Here is a 12,068-nt window from a genome sequence, read left to right on the forward strand (position 1 = left end):
TTGTGTGTGTATGTATATATTTCAGGGACTTGGGTATGGAGATTGGGGGTGGGTGGGTTTTATTTCTTCAAGATTTTATATGTTCTTACTCCTAGGTGGATGTGAAGTGTCCTGACACCTTCCTCCTGGCCAGGTTTGTCTGCATTAAAACTTTTCTTTAAGATGGGTCTTTCAAAGTTTGTCCTTGTTGAGGGACTTGTCAAAGATAACTGTAGACAGTACAACAATTCATATACAAAATCTGTTTAATGATCATTCATATAAGTAGATTTATATAAACAGAAAATAGTTCCATTTGTCAAGCAATCAAGCAAAACACTAGGATCAACACAATTAGTAGACTGAGGCCATGCCTTGTTCTGAGTAAAACTTGAGTGCCATCTGGAGGACTTACTTGAAACTACAGTGCAGCAACAGAAGAACCGAACCCTAAGCTTTAAGGTACAGTTTGTGAACAGGTGGGCAACAGAGGCAGGAACAATCTTTATTTCATGGCCTGGGTTCCTACTGTTTTCAGTAGAGGATTGAGAATAGTTATTGAGTAAGGTTCTTTCAGCTGAGTCGAGACTGAAACCCTAACATCTGAAAAGCATTAACATTAGCTGTTAAGTAAATACAAGTCAGGAAGTACTAGGAATGAGGAAAAGAGGGCAGATATGCCCCCAATTTGTTGTGTCCTGCTGTCTCCCCTCCGCTCCCCTGAGTAGGGCCACACACAACTCCATCAGAATTTTCATTCACAAAATGTAAATGATTGATACTTTAGTTTTTTGTAGAGCCATTTACATTTTAGTAGGTTGAAAGATGTCAAATGTGGGCTGTGATGGAGTAAGACAACCATCTTCTTTATGAAATACTTTTTAATTTATTCCTCTTAAATAACCTAGATCTGACATTACCAAGACCCCATTAATTTACATATCTTAAAAGGAGTATTTAACCCCTCAAGAATCTCAGTAGTTAAAAGACATCTGGGTTTTGTTTATATATATTTCTAATGAGATACTGGTATTTTTAATGAGAAAGTCTCCAATCTTAATGCTTCTCAAATATCTCTGGTGAAGAACCTTTTTTTTTTTTTTTTAAATTCCAATCACTTCTGGGACCAATATCTAAAAGTTTAGTCTCTCTGCACTATTGCACCACAGATTGCGGGCACTGTGCAACCAGCCCTGGTCCCTGCATTGCATCTAAGCATCACTGCTCTACTTTCTCTTTGCCTCTCAAAACAACAACAACCTGCTTTTGGCTTTAAGATCTCTGTCCATCAGACCACTAGTTATATTCAAGATCTTGACTTACATTATCCTTCCCACTTTTAAAAGAATATATCCTGAATCCACCATTACAAACATTTCAAACACTTTCTAGTCTGCCTTTGAAACTTGCAATGTACATGCACAGCTCTTTCATTCTCTTGTTTATTTCGATGCAGTTCAGTTTTGCTTACTTTATGTGCCATGAATTTGGCCTGGAGACCAGAAGCTTGTGTAAGACACTTGAGTAATACAGACGTTCAGGGATTTTAGGAGTCACATTAGAAATCCATCCAGGAAAACTGACAAGACATGCTTTCTCGATATAAAGATTATAGGAAAACTTTTGTTAAATAGCATTTTCTAGGATTGGGGGAATATAATTTGAAAAAGTCGTGTGACAGATAAGCAATGGTACTCTAGTTTTCTGAAGTTTCTTTATCTACTGGTTGGAAAACGAATTCTTTTTTCCTATCCCCTAATCCAAAACTGAAATTTTCACATGGCCACATAGTAAGTGTTCAGACATTACCATTTATAAGGCACAAAATCTACACATCTCTCAAAGAAAGAAAAAAAAAGATTTGAAGACAAGACGGTAATCTAGTAATAGTGTTCATCAAATCAGAGTGAAAGCAAACTACTTCCCTTTTTAGTAATTAGGGATTTTATACTGATAGGAAATGTAGCCTCTGCGGAGAAGGCTTCCATGACCCTACTGTCAACACAGCCTCCTTCACTGGATTAGTGCAGAAGCCGGTCCTCAGACGAGCTGTGTGGGCAGAACACATCAGTCACAAACTCCCTCCTCTATAGAAGCTGCTGGCCGGCGGGCGATGTTCCAAATGGAGCTTTTTGGCTCCAGTTCACCTTCTGACCCAAAGACGACTTCAGGGATGTCCTGCAGTGAGCACACAGGCACGCTTGTTATGGGACTTGACTATTTTGAGGTTTCTGCTCTAAGTTGAGACCCAGCTGTCTATCTGAGGGCCCTGAACCAGGTACCTTTGTGGGTCCTGCATGGGGCAGCATGGACCTTGGGTTCCTCTGAAAGAATCATGTTCCCAGAAGGACTCGTTGAACTAATTCACTTTACCAGTAGCTCTTGAACACGCTGGTCCAAATTTGGAAAACATTTCCCGGAGCAAGCTCCATGTCTCCCGGCCTGTAAGGCAGCTCTAACAGACCTCTAGTCAGCCTGCATCCTGTGCATTTTATATCCACTGGTCTGAAAAAGAAGGGTGGCTTGACACCAACAGCATCTGTGTTTGGCTGGGCCTCCTGCCGGCTCTTGGCACTGAATTTTCTGATATAAATTTCTATTGGTTTAGGAGAGAACTTTCCTGAATGTTCACATGAATCCAAGCATTTTCTGGAAGTGTAGCTGCTTCATAGTCCGCTAGAGTACCATGCAAGGTACAGGTAGGAGAAAAGAGCATTTCAAACAGGCAGATGTCATTCTGAGAATAGGTCAGTGTTAAGAGTGCGTTAAGAGGAGGGACCAGAAATCAAATGAACTGAGTTGTCCATCTAAGGGCTTCACAGAATCATTTTGAAGATTCTGACTTCTCCACCCTGGCAACCTGAAGTCCAAATGAAATCAGGTCATTGGGTCAAATAGTCAATTACCAAATACCAGCAGATTAAGAAGATGGTTATTCCAATACAGTGTGGACCAGCCACCTACTTATTTTCCAGTCCAATTTCATTGTCCCTCAGCTCTAGGACTTGTCCCAGAGACCACGGTCAGAATTCTATGAAATTTTCAGGTGTGAAGATGGTTGTCTTTTACTCAGTGTTCTGTGAAAGGCTCCTTCCTTTCCTGTGCCTTGTAAGGCTAGGATGACAGAGAAAAGGAATACTCCTTTTATCAATGACAATTATAAAAACTCACGAATCCTTTAGGATTTCCAGTGCTGCAGGCATAGCAGATCCTTGGAAATATGTAGTAATTTAAGCCAACTCTTGAAAACAAAAAGTCAATTCCTATTCTTATATTGAGTTTTCCCCTCGACGCCTCACCTCACCTGCCAGCCTCAAGAATCCTTCTTGGTCAGTCTGACTTTGACTTTGTGCCTCAGGAGGGCGGCAGTGGCTGCACTGCAGGCGGCCAGGAAGAAGAAGGAGAGACAAGCTGCATAGACAGACAGGGGACCGTGACGCTGCAGGAAGATCTCCTGGCGCCCCTGATAGTCCAGGAGAATGGCCTCCAGCTGGGAGAGCGTGCACACTGACAGGAAGGCATGGAAGATCTGATGCCCGTGGCCCACAATGTCGCAGGAACCTGGAAAGTACTTCTCAGGAACCGGACAGGAGAAGAAGTAGGCGCTGACCAGGAAGAAGAGGATCTGGAGGGTGTGGTACCAGGCTGCCTGCTCCTGGCAGCCAGCCAGGTGGCACAGGGCCACACGGTGAGCCACGGGGCTGATATCTAGGACAAAGGCCAGCCCTGCTGGCACCACCTGACAGATCTTTCTCATGACTGGGTAAGGCCTCCGGTAACGGTACTTGGCATAGCAACAGCCAGCACAAGATAACCAGCCACAGAAGGCAGCAGCTGGCAAGAAGAAAAGCCAAAACCGCTCATACCAGGCCTGGTCAGAGCTGTAGAAGTAGTGGGCCAAGGCACTGCCATACTGGTAAATACTCACACCAACATAGTCCACAAAGTAGAAAGTGTAGTGGGAGAGCTCTGACTTGGACTGCAGCAAGTGGGCCAGAAGGCTACAGGTGAGGTAAGTGATGGAGGACAAGATAAAGAGGAGCAAGGGCAGGGAGTGGGTAGAGGCCCAAGGTAAGGCCTGGGCCTCAGCAAAAGCCCAGAATCGCAGGAGGACGGCCAGAGCAGCCAGCAAGTGGGTCCAGACGTTGACCACCTCATTGTGTTTCTGAAAAAGACTGAAGAAGTAGTAGCGCCACTCGTGTCCCGTGGGGCGGTAGCCAGTGTGGATATAAGGCTCCCGGAAGAGCTGGGGCACGTCTGTCTCGGGGACGGTGCATGGCATTTTGGGGAGCCCATCCTCCAGGATCTTGGGCAGGCGCCGCAGCTGCTGCCCACTGACAGATAGGGTGCTCAGGCGTTCCAAGATGGCGGTCGTCATGGCTGTGCAGCACAAGGGGATGCAACCTAAGGGTAAGAGAGTAAAATCAGCAAAAATCCATTGAGAGGGGCACTGAACTAAGGTAGTGAAGGTACTATGGACTTCCCTAATGGATGTGGCTTTTTAGTGCAGTGGAGCAGGCAGGAAACTGCAGAGAGCTTCTTGGAGCCTCAGGCTCACCTGTAGTAGCAGACTGAGATGCCTTACTGCCCTGACGTTCTGAATTTGTCTCTGCTCCCTGCCACATTGTGAGGCAAAGTCACATCCTGTAAAATGGGGGTGTTACCCACCCTGTTTCAGTGATACTTCGAAGGCTACTTTGAAGGGCTTTGGGGTTTTCTAGACATTATTAAAATACATTACTAGACACTAATATTATGAAGTATTATACTGAAATATGAAAATTATAAATATTAATACAAGTGATTAACCTATTTTTTCTTTTTTAGCACGTAATCTTGCATTGTCCACTAATTTCACTGGTAACTTGACCATCTGAAATAAGGAATAGTAACTTGAACCACAAAGTAAAGATAGACAAATTAGGTCGGTAAAGATCAGTGCATATTTTAATAGTTAAACAAAATTAAAATGTGGCCTAAATTTATCATAAAATCTAATTGCAAAGGTGTGCTTTGTTTATAAATTATGCTCTGGAAAGCAAGTAATTGTGGACTTGTCTGTCTTGGATAGCTAAATTTGTGCTTAATTAATTTCAGGCCTCAAAACCACTTAACTTACACTGGCAATTTCTAGTTGGCACATGAGCCAGATGAAGACAGTAATTATTTCAAAAAATATTTTGTAAAAAATCTGCAAATTTTTATGTGGGTGAAGAAATGGACATTCTGCCTAACTACTGTTACCTCCCCCTGCCCCACCAAATTCCTCTCCTGAGAAAAGTTTAAAACCTGGTTTATCTAAATGGCCTCCTTCCCTCAAAGCCCTTCAGCTAGGAGAGATATAGCAAGTTCTTCTCCAGGCACTGCTAGTTTTAATGAAGGAAATGTAATTGGTAATCGTCCTATTCATACTGTAGCAGGATCTTTCTTACCACCAACCCGTAGATTAGACTTTTTGTTAGAAAAGTAGAAATAAGCAGAATTAAATTCTAACCAACCTTTTTCCCCCTTCCTTCTCCCAAGTTCTCTCCCTGATATTAACTAAAGCATTTTTCTTCAAGGGCAAGCATCAGCTTGTTCTTAAGTGCTGTTAACCCCAAAGGAACAACCCCCACCCCGCCCGCCCCGGAAGATAAACACTTATAGATAACCCTGGCGCCTCCTCATATGTCTCCGCTGCCCCATAGAATCACAGCACTCCCACAATTCAGGGAACCAGCTTTTAGAGTGTTAGCCCTTCAAATCCTTGCTGGCCACCTCGAATAAACTCCTCTGTGAAAAGACATTCTAGTGGTTCAGAGTTTGACTTTCTGGGCAGCTAGCAAAAGAAGTGGTTTGGTCATTTACAGTACTTCTTAATCAATATGGCAAGAGAAAATATGTCTAATCAGGTCTAAAATGTAGGCTATGTAAATTAATAAGATGTGAAAAAAGCTTAGAGAGACCTGGAATCAAGCTCACTTTTGGCCACTTACTGGGCAACCCTGGGCAAGAAACCTTTCTTTATCTACAAAATGGGAGTAATAACATTACATATCTGAAGGGCTGCTGTGATGGTTAAATGAGACTGTAACAAATAAAGTGCTTAACACTCTGCCTGTCCAAGATAGATGTCCAGTAAATGCTAAGTACTTCTGCTCCGTTTATCACTACCAGTTAGACTCTGTGCCAGGGCTCCAGAGCCCCAGAAGCTATGCTCTCTGCCTTCAAGGAGGTCAGAGGCCACTGTGGACTCAGACAAGTAGGAAATCATGACCAACATGGTGTGACTGCTCCACTGGAGGTGAACACTGGCTTAGGGGTCTCTGCAAATACAACCAAGTAGAAGGCAGGAGCGGGTTGGGTGTGCAGTCTTCTCTGAGTAACCCATGAACTGAGTCTTCAAAAAAATAAAAGGTCAGAACTCTCAAGAGAAGATGAGGAGAGCAAGGCCAAAGAAATTATGCCCAGATAGGACTGGGAAAGCCTGGAACGCCTGAGGAGAAGCCCTGCATGGTTCATAGTATGGTGCTGATGCCAGAGATGGGAACCCTGGCCCGGAGGCCACCAACAACCTGGTCTTTGTCACCTGAGAGACAGGGCTAGCAATAAAGAGAAGCTGCCTCGCGGCCTGATGAAGGACTATATGACATAATGCCTGCAATGTGTTTATTTTTAATTTTTATTATTTTTTTTAATAGAGGCATGCTTTATTTATTTATTTATTTGTTCGTTCGTTTTTGTTTATACATGCACTGGGTACAGTCAGAAGCGCGAGAGGGTGAGAGAATTCACCAGAGCCAGAGCGGGGAGCAGAGCAGGAAGAAGGACCGAAGTACACTGCTGAGGGGAGCAGCGGGCGGCAGGAGAGGTCTGCGCGCCATGTGGGACCCTCCTCTGGTGGCCGGGGAGCAGCCGGGGATCGAACCGGCGCTGCAGAGGCCGCGGGCAGCTTCGCAACCCAGCACTCAACCGCTGCGCCACCGGGGAAGCCCCGCCTGCAATGTGTTTATAAATAAGTGCTTTGTTCCAAGCCACAACATTTGTCTTTCTGAGACAACTGCTGGTGGGAGAGGCCAGGAAGGTTTAGGTGTGGAGATGTGTGCCCCGCCGTGCCTGTACCCACATCTTCAGGGGCCCCTGTAACCCTACATCATGCCACTTGTTTAACCAGCACTGACCTGGTCCCCTAGCAGAAATAGACCTCAATAGGAATAACAGACACCAGAAGAAACTTAGCAAGGATTATGGAGGCAGTCAGAAAGGCGGAGAGTGGGAGAGTGGGAGGGAGAAAGAAAATGGTCAACAAAATACCTTAATTAATTAAAAAAAAAAAAAAAGCAAAAGCAAAGCAGTGATTCTGAGTTCAGCCAGCAGAGGGGACTTAGCACCTAGGAGTCAAGTTCTGGATGGAGACTCCTCCAACTGATGTGGGTGACACTTGGTGATGGAGCACGCATAGCATGGTAAGGAAGAGGGACTGGGGATTTGGGAACAGGTTGGGGTACACTGGCTCTAGGATCAGGTGGACCGACTGGGTGGCAGGGCCCAGCATCTAGGATGACTTTTCAGGTTGTTTTGTTCTTGTTGACTGCAAAGCACATAATCTGGGGAAGCTGGGCTTGCTGGAGCTCTGGGAAATTAAAGGGCTCTGTTCTTTGGACATAGACAACTACTGTCTCTTGTGACAAGGGAACCAGAGGAAAGTATCCTTCTGATTTGTGGCTGGGAGAAAGAGAAGTCAGTCACTGTGAACATAAAGTGTGAAAGAAGATCAGTCCCCAGTAGCACCCCCCCGTTCCCCCCTGTACTGTTGTCTAAGATTATGGGTGCCATCGCTTCAGAGTACCCACAACTGTCAGAGACCTTTTGTACCCAGAATTAAATAACATATAACTGCACAATTTCTGCTCATCTTTGTAGCCTCTAAAATATGGTGCCTATGTTGCTAGTAAATAGGATTAAAATGACTTGGAAGTCCTGATTCCAAAGCCCTTTGTATTTCCAGTACAAGGTAAGGGTCAATTAGGCTCTCCACACCTCTCTCAATAAATGTCTTGGGACAGCTGCGGGTGAGGTGTGGAAGACCTCCTAGAGACAGAATGGAGGCCAGTCGTGTCTGCAGACAGACTGGGCTGTGAATGACCTGGAGTGTGCCACCCTCCCAGAGGAGCAAGGCTAATCAAAGCTGTGATGCCCCCCACAGCCATGTGGAGAGTAGAGTCTCCATTCTAATTGGAAGCAGTGGGGTAAACTGCTCCCAAGGGAAGGGCCTTCTGATTTTGAGAATGGATGAATATGAGGGTTAGCATGAACTTTTAGGTGAGGGGTGATGGAATAGCTAAAGATTCCTCTTCAGTCTTCTATCATGAAGCACTGGAGCCCTGGTCTCTATTTGCTTCAACCTCAGCCCTGCATGCTCACTGCCAACGGTGTACCCCAGCCTCTGAGTCCTGCTTCCTCAGATCCCAAAGGAACACCAGATTTTCTGGAAGTATGTGCTGTGGTTTTAGCCACTAGGAGCTGCTCAACCAACACTGACAGGCCCTCCTCAGGGGGACTGCCAACTCAGGCCTCATCCAGAGCTCAAGCCTTCTGCTTCTTACCCTGATCCCAACTGCTCAACTTCAAATAAAGTGAAAAGTCTGACAAATAAATAAAATAAAATAAAATATAAAATAAAGGTACCTAGTACAATAGCAGCTTCTTATAAATAGACAGCACAACTGTATTTTCTAAAGCCTAAAGCCTTGGGTTTTGCTTGTCAAATTGTTGGAATCAAGTAGAGCAGAGACCTGGGAGGCATCTGTTGGTTCTCAGGTAGAAAAGGCATATCATGATGCCACTTACTGTCAGTCTCCAGAAGACGCCCCATCTACAGAGGTCTGACCCAACCACTTCCTCTGGCCTTGCAGCACCTACCCATCCTCATGGTTTCATGCTGATAAGTCCTTTTCAGAAAATTATTTCTACTCTCCTACTCATCAAAAAATAAATGAGGGAGAGGTTTATAAAACTAAGCAGAGATGTACAATACAAAAGATTTTATTTATTTATTTTTTTGGTGGGACCCTTGCCGGCGGCTGGGGGAAGGAACCAGCGCTGCAGAGGCTTTGGGCAGCCTCTCAGCCCAGCGCTCAACCTCTGCGCCACCAGGGCAGGCCCACAATACAAAAGATTTTAACTTCAAAGGAAAAGGTATATAGGAGAAAAAAAGCCTAGCACAATCATTGTTCTCCTTGAAAAAGTGAAGTCTCCTTTCCCCCAAGATTTTTAAAAGGCAGCATAGCAGACTCAGAGTCTCCTTAATAGCCCCACCCTTCCAAGTGTGTATCCTGACACCCATAGAGGGGCCTGTAGTTCCAGGGACTCAGCCACCAGGGCCTCCAACACAGGATATGACCTTTAGCGATATGTTGCAAAGATGTAGGTTCTCTATCTGTCAATTAAAAAGAGACTTAAATTTCCTTTTGGAAGTTCAGAGTCATGAAAAACCTAAACTAGTAGTCAGAAAGAGGGCTTATTTCTTTGCCCTTTTCTTAGCTCCTTCTGCTTCCCCCGCCATAAAATTCTCCCTTAGTCCAAAGACAGGCACCATGGCCACAGCAGTGGTGAGGAGTTGTCATTCTTTTACAATTAACTTCAGAGGCACTGTCTGGTGGGAGTTTGACCACCCCCCAGATAGGCCTTACATTTGCCAAACCAGTGCATCCAGAAATAGACTTCAAAGGGCCAGCTGTAAAGTTTAAAAATATGTTTTTGACAAAAGCACATATTGGCATCATGATGGTGGTGCAGGCACACACCTCCCAACATTCCAGGTGGCTGCTCTGGGTTAGGGTTAGGCCCCTCCCTCTTGCCTGGCCCCTGTCACCACGCACTCCTCTATCCTCTGACCAAGAGGTGCAGGGGTGCATTGGTGAAGGACATTCTATGGGGTCTACACCTGGGGTGGGGTGGGGGAAGCAAATATTGTTTAAAAATGAACAATGATGTAAACAATAAATAATTTAAAAAAATAGAATGGGTTCCCTTGTGCAGGGTCTATGCCAGCCCTGTGATAGCTGAAATGTAGATCTTCCTTCAGAGTCTCAGGAACTGGATAAGCTCAAGACTTAATAGTTTTGATCAACCAGAAAACTTTCAGAGCGAGGATTGTCTGTCAACAATATGCCAGGCCGCGAAGTAAACAACTCACAAGTAAAGTTGAACTTTATGAATCAACAGCCAACACCCTAAGACTGTACCTAATCAAGTGTTAAATAGAGTGGAATCCAAATGGGTGTTTTCAGAGCAGGGCAGGCCTGGGGAAAACAGGGCTTGTTGGACTAGAAGGCTGGACAGTACTTAGACAAGTGAGGGGGTCAGTTGCAGGACATTCCAGGAAAGGAGCAAGATGTGAGTTTAGGAATGGTATGGCTTTTCAAGGGGTTGTTAGGAAGGAACGAGAAAGCAAGGGGGGTAGGTACCTTAGAGAAAGGAGTTTAGAACTGATGTTGCAGAAGGAAACAGGAGTTCATTTTTATCCTTGAAGCTTTTAGCTTGTTCAATCCTTATCTCACCTAATCACTGACTGGTGCCTCCTCTCTCAGCTCACATGGCACTTCCCTTCCTGGCCTTGCCTGTCTTCTTTTCCTTGACCACCATATCAACTGAGGTGTTGGGGTCCTATTGTCTGCCTCCTCCTCCGCATCCATAGTACTTCTCACATGGGTACTTCTCTCATTCCCTCGATTTCAGCAAGGACCTGTATCAGATGATTCCCAAACATTCGTCTTTGGCCAGATCTTTCCTGAGGTTTGATTCAGATATTGCAACTGCTCTAGTGCCTATGGGATGTCCAAATGATCATCTCATGGGCACTTCAAACACATCTCCAAACTTGGCCCAGGCTTGACCCTTCCTCTACATCCAATCAGTCCTCAAGACCTATTGATTTTATCTCGACATTTCTGGAATCCATTCATCCTTTCCATGTCTACAGCTCTTTCTTCATTCAGGCCTTCCAATTAAACTTACGTTGATGATGAAATAGCAATTTCACAACTGACCTTTCTTTTTCAAGGGATGGTTCCCTTGCCTCACCCCCCAAACCCTCATTTTCTGCTCCAAACCACTTTGATAATTTAAAAATGGGAATTTGATAACTACTGTCCTCCTCAAAATCTCTTAACAAGCACACCATTGTTTATTTACAGCACTGACCCTGTGCCCTCAACATGCAAACAGGTCCTTCGTCGACCTTCCAATCCCAGCCCCCTCTCCCAGGGCCCACATCCCCTGTGACTCCTGTGTGATTCTGCACATGGTGACAACCTCAGTACCCTCTGGCACAGCAACTCCAGCTCATCAACACCCTGCCCAGCAGCCGGCTCTGCCAAGAAGCCTTTCCTAACCCCCAGGCTGGGATTAGGGTTCTCCCCAGCTCCCTTTCCTCTGGCCTCACCTCCCCAGTGTGCCTCTCTCCTGGCACCACAATCACTGGTTCACTTGCTCACTTTCCCATCCTAGTCCAGTTCCTTTGGGGGCAGACACTGTGTCATGCCATGTCGATATGGTATGTAGTATATAGAACAATTTTACATCTAATAATTATTTAGTGAATAAATAGTTCTTTAGGCCCAGAAGAATGGCACCAGCTTTTTTCTGTTCTGCAAAGTTGAGGGTATAAAGAATGGTTTGGGAGGTCTGGTTGTTAATATTTGCTCTCTAGCCAATCAGCTGTGGGCCCATGCCCAAGAAAGTCAACTATTCAGTGTCACTTTCCCCCATAATTAAGGATAGGTGGGAGAAGGTGATTTTCTGTCTCTCTACCTCTCAGAAAAAAAGAGAATAAATAACAATAAAATGTGCAAGAGTTGAATAGTACTTTAAAGAAGCAAAACATGCATATTAAAGTACTAATAATATTGGAACTAAGAACTCACAAAAGAGTTATATTTTAGTTATGTGTGTGTATACATATTCTACCTTGTAATTGCTTTAATCAATCCTTGAAAACCAAAAAGAAATTTTGGTTACATTTTTAGGAATCTCATATCGCTCCAGCTGCTTTATAAAGAGATTTAATTAAATAATTATAATGGAATTGAAAGTTCTATTTATTGCAT

At 44.6% G+C, this 12,068-nt stretch overlaps 1 protein-coding gene across 1 annotated transcript; it reads right to left on the minus strand.

The window, feature by feature from the left end:
* Nucleotides 1-3,292: 3,292 nt before the first annotated feature.
* On the minus strand, nt 3,293-4,363 carry PAQR8 (progestin and adipoQ receptor family member 8; the record flags this gene model as incomplete). The annotated part of the gene is made up of 1 exon (XM_084227832.1): nt 3,293-4,363. The coding sequence occupies exon 1, from the start codon at nt 4,355-4,357 to the stop codon at nt 3,293-3,295; it is 1,065 nt and encodes a 354-aa protein (XP_084083958.1). The 5' UTR covers nt 4,358-4,363.
* Between the last annotated feature and the right edge of the window lie 7,705 nt (nt 4,364-12,068).

The sequence above is a fragment of the Talpa europaea genome (assembly GCF_964194135.1).
Source record: "Talpa europaea genome assembly, chromosome: 2".
Classification (NCBI taxonomy): domain Eukaryota; kingdom Metazoa; phylum Chordata; class Mammalia; order Eulipotyphla; family Talpidae; genus Talpa; species Talpa europaea.